This window comes from Entelurus aequoreus, linkage group LG03 (genome assembly GCF_033978785.1).
Source record: "Entelurus aequoreus isolate RoL-2023_Sb linkage group LG03, RoL_Eaeq_v1.1, whole genome shotgun sequence".
Lineage (NCBI taxonomy): Eukaryota > Metazoa > Chordata > Actinopteri > Syngnathiformes > Syngnathidae > Entelurus > Entelurus aequoreus.
Genome location: NC_084733.1, coordinates 30,263,152 through 30,281,056, shown reverse-complemented (window position 1 = coordinate 30,281,056; position 17,905 = coordinate 30,263,152). Strand labels below are relative to the sequence as shown.

The following is a 17,905-nucleotide window of genomic DNA, read 5'->3' as shown; positions in this document are numbered from 1 at the left end:
TGTTCCATTTTGCTATTTATTTTAGTTATACAGTTCTGCCCTTTAGTTTCTACCTGTTGTTTCCATACATACAAATAGGGAATGGACGTGGGTTGAAAAGAAGAAATAAGTGCGGCTACAGTCCATTTTAAAAAAGTAAAAAAAACTGCCATACTGTCGAGGTGACTTTTCCTGTTCAACGATTTATTCACTTTCTGCAGCACCCATTTAAAAAAAAAATCTTACTCTGGGCAGAGTATTAACAGCGAGATGGTGCAACCAAACTTGATAGTTGATACTGTGATGCGATTGGTTGTTTAGCGTGTCCCTCCAATTGTTCACTGACCCTTCCTGTTTTGCTAGGTTACAAAATATCAAGTGCCTTGGTTTATGCAACCAACCATGTTTCATTCTTTCCGGTTTCTTCCAACCAAAAAATATACATCTATCGAAAATTTTATTGAACGCATTTCATATTGATATCGATTACATGTCTATCGCGATACATATATTGATACTGTTTTATCGGCCAAGCCCTATTTTATATGTATATGTCTATCTTGGGAAATAATCGATTTATGAATATTTGCTAATTGATATTAATCGTCACATGGTGCAGCGCACTGCATCCAATAATCATACAGTATGTATTGGCAGACGCCGAGCATTTCATGGCTTTTGCATCCAGCAGAATGACATTGCAAAAAGGTTACATTTTAAACCCAGTTATTGTCAGATAAAGGAGCGTTTTTTATAGCGCCGCTTTAAATACGAAAAGCAGTATTGTATTTTAGTATTTTCAGTCATTTTAGCATCTGCTTAAGCATTGCATTCTGTATGGAGATGCACGATAATTATCAGGCCGATATTAAATATGACGTCACACGGATCAATCCGATAACATAAACAAATAGATTTGGTAATCAGTTTTAAAAAATGCTGCAATGAGGCGAGATTACCCATACTGTGCTGTAGGAGGGTTAGGGTGAACAAATGCAGTGGTCCTACGTCATTGGAGTTGGTAAAATTCAGTTCTAAACTCACAGCAGCTCTTAGTATAAACAAACATGGCGTAGATCGTGTGGGACTTCTTTAATCCTTCCCAGGATGGCATCTCGTGTGACACCCGCACCAAACGGCTAGAAAACTCTCCACAAGGACATACCTATATTTTTAACACATGAAACCCAATAGATACGTTAGTGTCGCTACGACCAAAATCTATCTGAAGGCCAAAGCGATCTGCCATGGAAATGATGGCGCTGGACAATCAGCTCTTTACTATTTTTGACGGCACTGCTCCCTGTTGGTCAGCCACAGTTTGTACTTCTGAGCCGACACTATTTTTCGGATGTGTTTGCCAGCAAAATACGACGTCATTGCCACATTCTTGCTTTCACAAATGGATGGAAATAAGGTCATAAACTTTATTACTTATTTATGGATGTGTGATGTTAGCCGTAGTATCGTAGTAGTGATATCATAATTGATTAGGACATTTCTACAGGTACAGAGTGTCAACACCACCTTAGTTTAAGTCTTTCTTACCTCCAGGTGTGCACAAACTACAGGTAAATCTAAATTTTAAAAAATATTAGATTGAAATAGGCTATCAGTATCGGTCTTGAGAAGCAGGAAGTTATTGGTATTGGCTTGAATTTTTTTATTGAGCATCCCCAATTCTGTATATGAAAATGTCCTAACAAGGGAAGATGTTCTTGTACAACTTGATCATTGTCATATAAACCAGTGGTCCCCAACCTTTTTGTAGCTGCGGACCGGTCAACGCAATGGGGGAGGGAGGTTTTTTGGGTTGGTGCACTAATTGTAAGTGTATCTTGTGTTTTTTATGTTGATTTAATAAAAATAAATTAATTTTTTATTTTTTATAATTTCTTGTGCAGCCCGGTACCAATCAATCCACGGACCGGTACCGGGCCACGGCCCGGTGGTTGGGGACCACTGATATAAACGGACCCTCAACCCGACCAATACTTATTGCTTCCTTCCTGGCCCACTGACTTTTTATTCAGGCATGTGATTGGCTGCAGACGCAATTGTGGAATGATTAGATTAGGCTAGCACTTATGAGGCTCATTCCTATAGAAACGAGTCTCCATGAACCTCAGCCACATGGTTTGTCTAGAACTGTTTGTCTTGTCTTTTCTGCTTTTGTGTACCAACTCGAGTGTTTTCGCTAAGTGTCTGTCTTCGCTTCCTGTCTTTGTTATCTGGACTCGCTCCACTACTCCCCTCACTGTCATTTACGAAATTCCAAACCCCTTCCACTTCATGCTTTTGATTACCCTGGCCACTTAGAGCTCATTAGCACCATGGGATGATTGTCATTGTATCGATGTTATGGGACTAATGAGCTGTTGAACTTTTAATACCTCATAAGACAGAATTACCACCACTATAGTAATGCAAGAAAAACCCCAGAGTGTGGTCTTGGCTTTGGCGACGTCCCAGTCTGACGCCCAAGCCAGTCCTATGCCGCAGTCTTACCCCTCTTCTCACCTTCATTTTCTTCTCCTTCCTTTGCACCACTTTGCTTGTGTGCTTTCCCACGGGATCGACCTGTCAGCAGATGGGGAAGCAGGATCCTGTCCAGACGTGCTTGACAAGCTCTTCTGCTTCAGAAAGAAAAAAAATGAAGTAACGACTCGACATAAATGTCACGGCCGGAGTCGAAAGATGTCTTTGAAACAGAAGAGGAGTTAAGCTCCAGGGTGCAATAAATGTCATACACGGTTTTATTTAATGTAGTTAGGTCGCGCTGTCGTGTGTGGAGAAATGCTGCACACTTTGACAATAATGCCACATTTGAAATCACAGAGATGTAGGTAATAATACGATGTTTGTGTCCGACTAAAACATGATTGGCAACCTTGATAAGATAGTATTTTCTATGTCTGGGAATAATTAATAGGACTGTCAGTAATCCGGTAAACAAACCTCCATGTTTTTGGCTGCCTTGAATGTATTAAACATAATTTTGAACCAAATATTAAGCGATAAAGCAATATAAATTTGATCTAATACTAACCATCAGGAGTTTTACTGTGGTTTATCATCAGTACCAGGGTTTTTCCTGCGTTCAAAATTGCGTGGCGGCCCCTTCCAGCTAATTTTGGGCCGCCCCCAGCCAGAGCGGTTGATATCACTCAACACAGCGTAAAGCTACGGCTGTGTTGATTGAGGGATTGATGTCCCTCTGCGGCAGCTACATATTTTAACTGCAGTCGCAGCGTTGTGCCACTATAGAGGCACTATATCAACAGCAGTGCATCGGAAAGACCTGAAGCATCTACCGAAGAAGAAACAGATCGAATCGTGTTGTTTCCCGCTACTTGGTACATAACATAACAAGTGGATTTCTGCCATACGGTGCATGATACGGAGGTATCACTGGACTCCTACAGAACACTCCAGACTGTGCTGTGAACATTTTGTCTCTTGTAAGTGAACACAGCTAGTAGTGTTAGCTTAATTTCCAACCTTTTCTGACTAATTATAATAGATCGATTGATTGAAGAATTTATTAGAAGTTTGCATAGGATTAGGTAGAGTTTCATGACGGTACAGGCAAAATCAGCCACTACTTTAAAAAGCGATCTCGAGAGGAGTAAAGTCAAGAGTCCAGGTGAAACAGAGCAGAGAAATTAAGAACAGGCAGTTAAAATGTAGTAATTCATGGTGGTGACATGTGGAAATTTTTGTCCACAGAGCGCTTGAAGGCTCCTTCAAAATCATCTATGAGTGTCTCAAGCAAAAGTGGCCCCACCACACAAGCTATGAGCCCATCATTCTCTGATGCAAGCGCTTAGGCCACATGTGTCAAAGTCAGATCTGGCCCGCAACATCATTTTATCTGGCCCGCAAACACCTGAAAATGATATGTGTCAATAAAGTACCTAATACTTTCTCACTAAATGTAATGGATTTTTTTCATTTTGACATAAAAAAATCTGTACTGCTTGAAATTGCATGCCTTTTAAACTTTAATAGTATTCATTATTGCAACAAATATTACAGCATATGATCATACTTTCCAAAAATGTTTTTGTCTAAATAAAAATAAATACTTAAATATCTGCTTGACGTATGATTTTAAAGCAAACTACCCATCTACCGGTAATTGATAAAAATGACAATACATTTTACGGTGTTTACTGTAAATTGAAAAAAACTAACATTTATTTGCGTTAAAATTCTGGCGCATGGTCAGGATTGTACTACCTGTGCCTCAATTTGAGCCAGGAAAAACCCAGAGTACCATTAATCGTTACTTTCCTAATAGTCTTTTATAGTCCATTATCGGTCTCTGTGGCGGATTATTGCCTCTTAGTAGTTTGTAAATAAAAACTTCAAATAATGCAAGAAAATTCAGTCTTCCCAGTTTTCTAGAATGCTGTATTAATACATTGGTGGTTGCCACAAAAACATGTCAATATTCCTCCACTCCAATCTGGTGCAATGGACTAACCTGAGGCAAGCAGCTGTTGGTGGCTAGCAGCTACTCCAGCAACCTTTCATCCTGTTACTTTGCTTCATCTACTGACTTTTTTTTTAACACCTGAGACCGTCTGGACTTTGTTTAGGTTTCTTTAATTCCAGCTCCACCAAAATGACCATGGGCGGGTTCCTGGAGGACCCGGTGGTGTCCCTCCTAAAGATAAACAGACATAATATACTCTTGGTCAAATGGAAAATGGAAAGTGCTGAGTCTAAAAGTTGCTTTTGCCTTACTGTGGGATTTTTTTAGGGGACGCCAGCATGATGTCGTGCCTGCTGGGGACCCTCTCGGTTCACAACAGCCAGTCGGCGGTTGCTGTTTTATCCACTGTGTTTGCATAAGTAAGAGATGAGAGGGGCTCTCTAGGCGTTAACGTTTTTGGATGGAGCCACAGGAGTCCAAGCTGAGCCTTGCCCCATTGTGGTTCAGTGGTTCATGAACACCCAAACCACCCACTCCTGCTTACTGTTTGAGATTTTAGATAAGAGTAAATCCCTCTTTATACAATCTGCATACAGCGTAATACTGGAGCTAATACTGTAGACCGTACTATAAAACTTAAACTTGGATACACTTTAGAGTACTGTGGTACTACAACTTACTAGTACCTTAACTCATGAGTTATTTGAGATACAACTTGTCTCTCAGCTTTTTGTTATGCTTTAAATTGCAAGCACGTCAGTCAAATACGTCCGTGTAGAACATAAACAGCAACTTCCTAGTTCCTATTGTTACACGACGGAGACAATGTTGCCAGATGTCATGAGAGAAGCAAGCAACCAGCTCTATGAAAACAAGTCGCTTATTATAAGCGAATAATAAGCAAACTGTTTAACATTGGACAGAGAAGCAGCCCCATTAGTCTGGTCCCCAAGATAAATGCTGTACAATATTATTGAAATATTTTGTAAAACTACTGCAGTTGTTGGTATTGCATTCTAGATGTGTTTCAAACTACCATATTTTTCAGACTATAAGGCACACTTAAATCCTTTCTTTTTCTCAAAATGGACAGTGTGCCTTATGACCCGGTGCGCCGGTTGCTATGAGAAGCAGGGAGTACGTTGCTATGTGCACTAAAATAAATGCGCACAGGAAAAAAGTCCCGGTAATGCTTAAATTGATCAAAGTACGGTAAATACTGTACATATTACATATTGTTATTAACGTGTCTGTTACTACATTATATATACTGTATATATACATACACATATATATATATATTTATATATTAGCGCTGTTAATGTTAATGCGTTACCGCATGTGATTAATGAAAATATTATTGCGTTACCATAAATGAATGATGATAAATCACATTGTTTGTTTTGACCCGCGTCGAAAGGCAGTGGGTCAAATATCTCACCTCTCGTTTTGTCACAGTAGTTTTGATAGTAATGAAAGTTGGAGACCTGCTCCATCATAAAGCTGAACACTGAATTTATTCAGTTTTAAATTAAGCAGGACAGACTCCTGTTAAAGCAATATGTTTATTTATATTATGTCAAGTTAAGCAGGAAATATTTATATTTAGGACAAGAAAAACAAAAATGTGCACTTAATTTACTATGCTTACTGTCACCAACTTTTGAGCAAATCAATGACTTGCAGTTCAGTAAAACATCCAAAACATAAATATGAATATCAAAATTCCGACTACACAATTGCATTTGTATACAAATATTGGGGTATTTTCTTAAGCAGATTGTATGCATGCAAGCAAATAATAACTTGTGATTAATCACAGATCTAGAGTGATTATTCAGATTTGTGTTTGATTGTTACTTACAACATTGCAGAACACGGCTGACATATAGCACCATATTTGGCCTTGACAGAGGTATACACTACTGAATACTAATATTGTTTCTTCTATTTTTAGTCAGTTGGGCCTGTAGGCAGACCCACTTCTAAATTACTACAACAACCTGTTTTTAAGTTCTGCTGAGCTTGCTGCAATTCAGCACGGAAGTGGGAAAGTAGCTGAAGAATGTGAGAGGAGAGCTGTAGCTAGTAGTAGATGGGGTGGGTCAGCGAATGGAGGCCCCTTCTCAAGGACATTTCATGACATCCAAGACAAACCAAACAGTCCAGTTGCAATCGATTGAATGCCCTAAGAAAACAATGACCTGGATGAATGAGAACATCCATATACCCATTTCATGATGTTTCCTCTTCTGTCCTTACTTTCAGCGAGAATGAGAACAAGGATGTTAAGAGCCGCTTCTCTCTAAGGGAGTCTTATTATGCACTGCATTGGCCTGTTCTGCTCTGGCTGGCCATGCCCCTGTCTGGTATTTTTAGCTATTGTTATGATTTTTCCTGGTCTCTCTGGCTCTTTCCTTCCATCTACCATCTTTCAAGCTTTAAACCACAGCAGCAGTTTGTGTTAGCGACTTCCTTTGTGTGGTCTTTGCTTTCCAGGCAGCTTTTCTCTCCGCACTTCCTTTTTCTGTCTTATTCTTACGCTCATGGCTTCTACCCTTGAACTGTTGGGGTGAGTGGCTGGTTGCTCTTTGACTCAGTTCAGTGAAGCAGACCTGATCCTGTGGGTTGACAAGTTGTGCTTGCCACTCAGCAGCAGCTTGAGCACAAGTCAAGAGTGGGATCTTTGTCCTTTGTGGAGCTCAAACAATGACACTACTGCATAAGGTGGTAGCCCAATTCTTCTAAATTTAGTTTTCTACTGATAAAACCATTTTTTTACATTCATAATTATGTTGTACTTTTGGTGTTTAATTAGAAATCCTAATGTTTAGTCATACTTACTGTTTACTGTGAGACTCTGTGACACTCACTGTCTGTTGGTCCTTGTCCGTCTTTAATTAGCACCCCAGCAGCAGGGATGCTGTTGAGTCAAGTGTTTTGTCGGAGCTTGGTGTTTTTTCAACACTCACCCTTGCCAATGAGAAATTACTGTTGCCTGTCGGAGGCGTGACCCAAGGAACTAAAAATCTGAAAAAACTATCACATGGAGCCGCCTGGCCTACCGGTACCCTGTTGGGGATGCTATGGGCTGATTCAATTAGGAGGCTGATCCACATCTTTTGTTTCCTATAGTGAAGAAACTCTAACTTTGCTCATTAGTCAGTAACGAAGCTCAGAGCGTGTTGCAGTCAGCTCAGTGAATTCTGGCATTGCTGTACTTGTCTTGTTTTGCTGCCATGGTTGCTTTGTCTTTGTCTAACTATGGAGTGTGCTGCTTGGCCATACCAACAGAGGCCCTGTTAAAACATTCTCAACATGTTTGTTGTATCAACAACACCATGATGTCATTGGTGGTTAAGCTACATCCAAATTATGTCATATCTTCTCCAATAGAATGCAAACAAAAGTTAAAAATATTCTGACAATGCATTTATGTTTAAAATAAATAATAATTACTGTGACTTAGAGGCCTACTGAAATGACATTTTTTTATTTAAACGGGGATAGCAGATCCATTCTATGTGTCATACTTGATCATTTTGCGATATTGCCATATTTTTGCTGAAAGGATTTAATATAGAACAACAACGATAAAGTTCGCAACTTTTGGTCGCTGATAAAAAAAAGCCTTGCCCCTACCGGAAGTAGCGTGACGACACCGGAGGAAGGGCTGCTCACATTTTCCTATTGTTTACACCAGCAGCGAGAGAGATTCGGACCGAGAAAGCGACGATTACCCCATTAATTTGAGCGAGGATGAAAAATTTGTGGATGAGGAACGTGAAAGTGAAGGACTAGCATGCAGTGCAGAACGTATCTTTTTTCGCTCTGACCGTAACTTAGGTACAAGGGCTCATTGGATTCCACACTCTCTCCTTTTTCTATTGTGGATCACGGATTTGTATTTTAAACCACCTCGGATACTATATCCTCTTGAAAATGAGAGTCGAGAACGCGAAATGGACATTCACAGTGACTTTTATCTCCACCACAATACATCGGTGAAGCACTTTAGCTACTGAGCTAACGTGATAGCATCGGGCTTAACTGCATATAGAAACAAAACAAATAAGTCCCTGACTGGAAGGATAGACAGAAGATCAACAATACTACCAAACTCTGGACATGTAACTACACGGTTAATGCTTTCCAGCTTGGCGAAGCTTAGCAATGCTGTTGCTAACGACGCCATCGAAGCTAACTTAGCTACAGAACCTCGACAGAGCTATGCTAAAAACATTAGCTCTGCACCTACGACAGCTCTCATCTGCTCATCACGACCCGTGCTCACCCGCGTTCCAGTGATCGACGGTACGACGAAGGACTTCACCCGATCACCGATGCGGTCGGCGGCCCGGAGACGGAGGAAGTCAAGGTGAGGTCGGCGGCTAGTGCGTCTGCTATCCATCTCAAAGTCCTCCTGGTTGTGTTGCTGTAGCCCGCCGCTAATAATAATAATAATAATAATACCTGGGATTTATATAGCGCTTTTCTAAGTACCCAAAGTTGCTTTACATGTTTTTCTGCAAGTCGCTTTACATGTTTTTCTGCACCCATCATTTTATTCACACCTGGTGGTGGTAAGCTACTTTCATAGCCACAGCTGCCCTGGGGTAGACTGACGGAAGCGTGGCTGCATTTTGCGCCTACGGCCCCTCCGACCACCACCTATCATTCATTTCACCGGTGTGAGCGGCACCGGGGGCAAATGGTGAAGTGTCCTGCCCAAGGACACAACAGCAGCGATTTTTTAGATGGTAAGAGGTGGGGAGCGAACCGGCAACCCTCAGGTTTCTGGCACGGTTGCTCTACCCACTACACCGATCCCACCTACAACTTTCTTCTTTGCAGTCTCCATTGTTCATTAAACAAATTGCAAAAGATTCACCAACACAGATGTCTAGAATACTGTGGAATTTTGAGATGAAAACAGAGCTTTTTGTATTGGATTCAATGAGCTCCGAATACTTCCGCTTCAACCGTTGACGTCACGCGCAAACGTCATCATATCGAAACATTTTCAGCCGGAAGTTTGCCGGGAAATTTAAAATTGCACTTTATAAGTTAACCCGGCCGTATTGGCATGTGTTGCAATGTTAAGATTTCATCATTGATAGATAAACTATCAAACTGCGTGGTCTGTAGTAGTGGGTTTCAGTAGGCCTTTAGGGATGTAAAATATAAACGGTACAATGATAAACCGCGGTATAATTCCAGACCGTTAGTTATACTGTTTAAATGTAAAATTATCGAAAAAGCCGTTATTTATTAATGCATTTTAGGCAACACTGCTTACTTCCTGGAAACAAACATTTTTAACCTTGTAAAATTGTTATTTGAGTGCAATAGGAAACATATGTTTATTGTGTAGAAGGGTTGTCTGTTAAAATAAAGCCAATATTGAAATTTTTTGTAGTTCCCTTTATTTGGAAAAGTATCTATATACATTTTGGTACCGGTATCAAATTATGGTATCGGGACAACCCTACTCACTACTAGTAGGCAACTTTAGAGGGGGCGGAGCTATGTGCCGTGTTAAGATAAAGGCAACACTTCCGTTTCTGGACACTACTTATGCTGCTTGTTAGTGATAATTATATATTTCTTGATTGTCAAATATGTTGTTGGTATTGTAACCTGTGACATTAATACCCAAATAAATGCTTTTGATGATCTGTACATTTCGTTTTCTACCTACTTACTGATATAGCTGCATAACCTTCTTTATTTTGTAATACAGTGTAATATTGCTCAACGGCCAACCTGCTACTATCTGGGAAAAAAAATCCTGTAATTTGTTCTTAATCTTATCATTCATTTAATCTATTAATAGATTAAAAATTTACTTCTTATCACCAGCTCTGTACCCTGTCACAATGGAATTGTTAAACACGCAATCCCTTAACTAGAAATCACTCCTCATTCAAGATCATATTTTAGAATAAAGTCCTGATTTTATGTGTTTAGTTGAAACTTGGCACAAACCCAAAGACCATCTTCTGCTGAATGAAGTCTGCCCTGTCTGGAGAGAGCATGTACCTCAGGCAGAGGTGGTGGCTTACTTATGCATCGGACTAAACTGGAACTCTTACTTCTTCCTCTGCCTGATCTCACCTCCATTGAGTGTCTGGCTTTTAAATGCAAACCTCCATTGTCCATGAAAGTGCTTCTAATCTACCGTGCCCCAAAACTAAACTCTTAATTTATCCCTGAAATACATGATCTCCTTACATCACTCTGCACCATGTCAAATAATGTAATAATATTTTGGGTGATATCCATCAACATTCACGTTCACAATCCCTCCTGTCCTCTGGCAGCAGAGTTTCTGAGCCTGCTGGCTTGTTTTGGTCTGCAGCAACATGTTGCGGTTCCCACCCACAACAAAGGCGACACTTTGGATCTGGCCATCACCAACTCAGCCTCTATCAAGGATCTCGGGGTCTTTGATCTTGGGGTGTCTGACCACAAGGTAGTCTCAATGACTCTGACATCTCTGCTGCTTCCTTCTAGACCCAAGCGCCAGATACCTTTTAGAAATCTGAAAGGGATGGTTCCAATGGATCTGGCCACAGACCTCCAGCACATCACCTGCTTAGACTCTGAAACTATAGACAAGCTAGTGGAGCATTGCAACACCTTTCTGAGCAGTTTTCTTGACCTTCATGCCCCTGTTAAGACATGTGAAGTCACGTTTGAACGCTCTGCTCCCTGGTACACACAGGAACTACAGACAATTAAAACAGCCAGCCGTGCACTAGAACTTCAACTCAAACACATTGGACGATTCATAACCTTGCCGTCCGTGAGCAATTAAAAAGGCTATTGCCAGGCCATGAAAGATGCTCGGTCGACATTGTACTCCAATCTCATCAATCAGAACACTGGCAATTCTGAGATGCTCTTCTCCACAATTAATCACCTCCTGAAGCCACATTCATTCTCACTGAATGAAGCTACAGTTGAGCGATGCAACAATTTCTTTGACTTTTTTAGATCTAAATTCAACAACATTTGCTCTCTGTTGCCCAGCTCCTCCTCTCTTTCTCCCGCTTGGTGGGGAGTCTGCGACCCCTCTCCTACTTCTCCGATGTCCAGCAGAGCCACATTGAGAAAACCATAAGAGGAATGAGACTGACCACCTGCTGCTTAGACCCCTCCCCATCCACTTTGCTTAAATCACACATCTATACCCTCAGCCCAATTATCATTCAGGTTGTTAACGGTTCACTTCAAACCGCTTATGTTCCGCCTGCTCTCAAAGCAGCTGTCATTCGTCCCCTCCTGAAAAAGCCCTCCCTGGACCCGGACAATCTTGCAAACTACAAGCCTATTTCAAACCTTCCCTTCCTATCCAAGATACTCGAGAAAACCGTTGCCACACAGCTCCAGGACCATCTTACACATAACGTGTTTCAAAAATGTCAGTCAGGCTTTCGTTCAGCCCATAGCACCGAGACAGACTACTTCTGACTCATGGTCACCTTCACTCCATATCCTCCTGAACGTGACAGCGTCTCTTGACACTGTGGACCACAACATCTTCCTCAATCATCTACATAACACAGTGAGACTGACAAACCATGCACTGAAATGGTTTGAGTCTTATCTTTCAGATCGAACTGAACATGTCTTGCTTGGAGGGTGCAAGTCCATCCCCCATCCATGTCACCAGTGGTGTTCCCCCGGGTTCAGTCCTCGCCCCCATCCTTTTTACCATCTACATGCTTCCCTTTGGTCATGTCATCAGCAAACACAGACTGTCCTTTCATTGTTACGCTGATGACACACAACTTTACATTAAAACAACCCCAAACCCCTCCACTGCCCTGTCATCCCTCAACTCCTGCCTTGAGGAAATCAAACCATGGATGAAAAGCAACTCCCTTCAGCTGAACCCTCATCAGGTTCAATCCTCACCTTTATCACAATTTACCTTCGACGGACAAGTCATTCTTCTCTCCTCCTCAGCAACAAACCAGGGAGTTTGGTTCGACCCCCACCTGACTTTCAAGGACCACATAAAACATCTCTGCAAAACCTAATTTCACCACCTCCTCAACATTTCAAGACTCTGTTCCACTTTACCCTCCCAGCAGCAGATCAATTCGTCCATGCCTTTATTTCCTCAGGGCTGGACAACTATAACACCCCCTTTGTCGGGATACCTGGCAAGACCATCCAGAAGCTACAATACATCCAGAACAGCGCCGCCAGGGTCGTGATAAGAGCCCGTAAACACGAGCATATCATCCCCATCCTTCAACCACTGCACTGGCTCCCTGTCTCATCCCGGATCAACAACAAAATATTGCTACTCACTTATAAATGCATCCATGGACACACACCTACTTACCTTCAAGAACTCATCACCCTATAGTCCACCACCCGCACCCTCAGATCAACAAACATCCTGCTCCTCCAAGTCCCCACCACCAGGCTCTCCACCATGGGTGACCGAGCGCCGCAACACATCTTTGGAACAGCCTCCCAATTCAGCTGAGGGCTTTTCAGAGCCTGGACTCTTTTAAAATAGGTCTGAAAACTTATTTTTTCCAGAAAGGCATATGGTTGCTAAATATCAAAATTATTTTTTAACCTTTTCTTTTTGTTTTTATTGAGTATGTTTTGTCTCCTCCACTCTGTTTTTAACTTTTTAACTGTGTAGCACTTTGAGATCCAGTTTGATTAAAAGTGCATTAGAAATTAAATGTATTATTATTATTATATGGGAGGATTTTTAAACACTGTCAGACTCAATTCCACCTATTCGACTGATAAACATTATCACAACATTTATTTAGAAAGTATAAATGACCACAAATGAAGATGAACTACAACACTGACATGTGACTCTCCTCCCTTTATGTTCCTTAACTGATGTACTACCATCATGTGATGTATTATGTACATATTTAGCATCATCCACAACAAAAATGTTAGACACAGATTGCTTTACATATACACACATCTGAATATGCACACACAACTATGATTACGCACACACAACTTTTTCACGGCAGAAACGTAGCAAAAAGTCACTTGTAAAAAGACAGCCAATCGAGGAAATGCGAACAGGCAGAATTGTTTTTATACCCACAGACAAATCATAATACTAACAGACAACTTAAAATACGCACACACAGCTTTAATTACACACACACACACACACCGATATACAGACACACATTAGTACCCAGACACGTGAATTGGATTACAAATGCACAGATTGAGATAGGCATTTGCAAATAATTTTGCTGCAATAATATACTTTCATATGTTCGGCCTAAATTAAGCATCTTTAAGCATCAAAATGCCTAAATTAACTTAAATTAATAAATCTAAGGTACTGTACTGTTTTGCACAAAATATCTTAATTGCAGTATTTGGTTAGTGGTTGTGTTTAAAAGAACTATGCTTGTGATTCTTTGTTATTGTACAGTATTATGTACAGCAGTATTTTATTTTTTGTAACTTGTTTTTCTTATTCATGTTGTTACAACACAGTATATGTCTTATGTTCTATTATTATGTTTACTGTATTTGGTAAAATTAGTGTACAGGTGACTATGTGGTTGTTATTTCATGTATGGAGGCCTTCATAATATTAAAAAAACATATTTAGAAGGTCGTGAACAGGTTTTTTTATGCTCTAACTATGAAAATATTAAGATTATAAACAAGAAATTTTACTTTTGTGGAAATTCAGGTCTGGAACCAATTAACAGTGATAAACGAATTATGACTGTACTGTAATTTACAATGAACACATCAGCTGTGTTATTGTTGGCAAAGTGGTTTCCTCTTCCTTATCGCTATTACAACATTGGTACTGCTGCTGCTTTGTTGTCCAATATGTATGGTAATAAACATTTTGCAACGACAGCTGTGTTTTCCTTTCCAATGTTGTCAAGCCTCAACAATCATTATCAAAGTTAAAAAACTGTATAATACAATGAGTATTATCTAATAAATTTTCAAATTTTGTAAAATATTTGCATCAGTCTTTCTCCAATTATGGCCTATTTTCAAATAACTCCCCCTCCTCCTTGCAGTTTAGGTCAGTACTGTAAATGCCCTGACTATAACTGTATATCCTTTAAAGTGGTGGGTTTCCGTTACAAGCCCCATGCTTAATATTAAAATGCTTTGCTTGTTGCTTGTTTTGTATAAACTGTAGCGCTGCCACAGTTTTAAGAGTCACTTTGATTTAATTCCCCCTCTTTTTCCTGTTTTTTTTCACAGGATCTAAAAAAACCTTTTGACAAAGCCTGGAAGGACTACGAAACAAAAGTGTAAGCCGTCCAAATTTAAAATGTTGATTTTGGAAATGTGTAGTTTGTCTTGACTAACCACTCTCCCCTCCTAATCTATTTATGTGATTTCCTCTCACACACCACATTCATTTAAAATAACCTCTTCTCACCTGCTCCACACTGGGAAGCCTGCATCACTGTGAATGTGCATGTAAAAAACCCCAAAAAGAAATGTGATTTTTATAGGTTTTTGTATATGTATCTTACAAGCTGCAAAGGACATTCTTTACTGAAAGGGTAATTCGACCTCTCCCCAGACCCCTTTTGAATAGATAGGGCAGTCTTGGTGCCGACATTAGGCCTCCAGCCAGGTCCTGCATGGCGTCAATCCATGGAGGACAAGCCCCATGGCATAGTTGGCTCCTCTCTTTAAATGCTTTTTGTTCAGGAATGTTGTCTTTGCTGACCAGTTGCTCCATTTGAATGCATTATTTATGCATACAATTGTAATTTATTGATATAAATGTTAGTAGTGTGAATTCTTTCTGAACTGACAGCACTTGAAGTGAGCCCCCTGCCATAACCGTCATTTGGACTGTTGACTAAACATAACCAGCATGAAAAAACCTGTATCTGTCTCTCTATAAGTGGCTGCCTTTCAGACTGTAACACAGTCACAGCTGAAGAAGCACGACACATTTTTGGTACGTCCGCTCCCAGAAAACTGCAAGCTCGGCTTAAAAATAACTGTCTTATTAGTCTTTTCCCATGTCATCACATAAAATCCGTAGACGCGACAACAATCAAATGCAATTTTAAAAAACTGGTTATTTATGTGCAATACTGTCCTTACTGCATACCTATAAGGTCACTTTTTGTCATATTTCTGAGACTGGCATCTTTTTTTTAACTATATTTTGTCAGTATTGCGAGCAAAATAATTACAAATATTGCATGAAATAGTGCCTCCCCGCCATTTTGTGATATATTCTCGGGATGGGCATTAACAGTTCAACAGTTAAATGCTGTGCTTGGCTGCAGCCAGCAGAGGCACTGAGGAGTCTGTCTCAATGCCATGTTGAGCTGCACCCATGCAGACACAACGGTACAGGAGTTTAAAACATTTAAAGAGAGTGATTCTCCCATTTCATTAAAATAGTAGAAATTGCCAGTATTTGATCAAGTAAATAGAGCTAAATGCCCCTTCCTAGTATATTCCTTCTATTGCCTGCAGGTGTATGCACCATAGTACTATTGTTGTCTTTGTGTAAAATCACCTGGAAACCGACTAGAGCCACCCTCAAAATGTTTGCACTCCCCCCTTTGTTTGCTTTTGAGCTTTAAAATCTAATAAACTTGTTTTCTAATAATATAACGGAAACTGCCTTGTAGGAAATCCGGCTACCAATCAAATATCAAGGATGATTTTACACCCCTGACCACTGTTTATATTTTATAATTGTGTACACCGTCTGACTTTGTGACAGTGTGACCTTTTTTTTGTTTTTTTTGCACCAGCACGAAAATAGAAAAGGAGAAAAAGGAGCACGCCAGACAGCACGGGATGATCAGGACGGAGATTAGCGGGGCGGAAATTGCTGAGGAGATGGAGAAGGAAAGGAGATTCTTTCAGCTACAGATGTGTGAGGTTAGTTTCATTGGGATCGGTTGTCAAGTTCGACTCTGATGCACAAGTCGTTAAATTTAGAACACAATTTATTTAAAACACATTTTCCTATAACAATACTATTAGGGTCAAACTGTCAGCAATATAAAAAAGTTATTAACATTTTAAAATTCTTAACAGTCATAAAAACAAGTTAACCACTGCTTCTAGTAAAACATAAAATCAATAAAAGTGTAGATCTTGTTGCGCACATCTTATTTTAACATTCCTGATTGTGACATAAGTGTAAAAAGAAAAAGAGGACATTTAAGTTAGGGATGCGCAATATTTTTTTTCAAACCGATAACTTCCTGTTACAATTAAACACCAATGATACGTGCATCTCACTGAATAGAAGAAGCAACAACACTACGCCAGTCACCATCGTTAAGCTTGCCAACAGGAAATCCACAATAGCATTGTTGACACAGGGAAAAAAGCTGAAGGGCACAAATGTGTACATCAACGAGCGCCTCACTAAACGCAATTATGATATCGCCAAGATAGCACGCGACTTGAGGAAACAGGGCACATGTTAGTACTCCCAGAGCAACCATAACAACAATAATAATAATGGGGTCTGACGGAACACAAACATCGACATTCAACTACAAAATTACAACGCTCCAAAGGATTACTGAACAAGAAGATCTGTACTAAGGTGCACATTAATATACACTTACAGACATTCATAGGGCAACACAAAAGATTGCTGAACAGGAATATATGGAAGTGAGAAACTTCAGCAACTTAGATCACATTAGTCCGGAATTAGATAAAGATATAGATCCAGATACAAATGTTTTCTTTCATACCAGGAATAATTGTTTTTATTATACAGACAAACAATGTACTGTAACCGTATGTGGAATTCAATTATGGAATGAATTACACAAGGAAATCAAAATAAGCACTAATATGATTCGGTTTAAGAGACTGTTCAAACTACAAGTATTCACAAAGGAAAAAGAAGAACAATTCTGATGAACATCTTGAACATTTAAAAAACAAAAAAAACTACATACTGATTATCTATGTATTTGATATTTGTTTACTTACTTATGGTTTATTTATTAATTAATTTATTCACTGTTCTGTTACAAATAGAGAACAATGATATGATATGGTGTGATATGAAAAGGGCTAGTATTAAATAAGCTCTGCTTATTCCTACTCCTTTTCGAACATGCTGTAATGAAACAACTGGAAATTAGTGATGCATTACAGTGTATTATATGCATGTTCGAAATAAACTGAACTGAACTCAACTGAACTGATACCGATTACCGATAACCGATAACTTATTTTATTATGTCTGTGTTTACTAACAACGGAGCTGCAGTCGAGTGTCATAACATGGAGATATACTCACTTCTTTTCTTTTGTCGAGCACAAAGAAAAGAACATTTTAGTTAAATGTAAGTTGTGTCTTGGATCAAAGATCCCGTCTACTGCCCAAAACAACAATTCAAATCTGCCTGGTTAGGCTTTGTGTATGTCACGTGTGCCTTCCTTAGGTGAAGCCAGGTTTACAGCTATGTTGTTATTATGCTGTTTGTT

At 39.8% G+C, this 17,905-nt stretch overlaps 1 protein-coding gene across 2 annotated transcripts in view; it reads left to right on the top strand.

Annotated features, from left to right (window-relative positions):
• The window catches only part of asap2a (ArfGAP with SH3 domain, ankyrin repeat and PH domain 2a), a 113,823-nt gene that overhangs the window by 59,879 nt on the left and 36,039 nt on the right, over window positions 1-17,905 (top strand). Inside the window, exons 5-6 of one of the 2 annotated variants that reach the window (XM_062041589.1) lie at window positions 14,669-14,718; window positions 16,198-16,327. In XM_062041589.1, the coding sequence (XP_061897573.1) occupies window positions 14,669-14,718; window positions 16,198-16,327 (180 nt within the window). Of the gene's footprint in view, window positions 1-14,668; window positions 14,719-14,778; window positions 14,977-16,197; window positions 16,328-17,905 lie in introns of those variants that run through there. The other variant, XM_062041590.1, reaches the window with a different exon arrangement.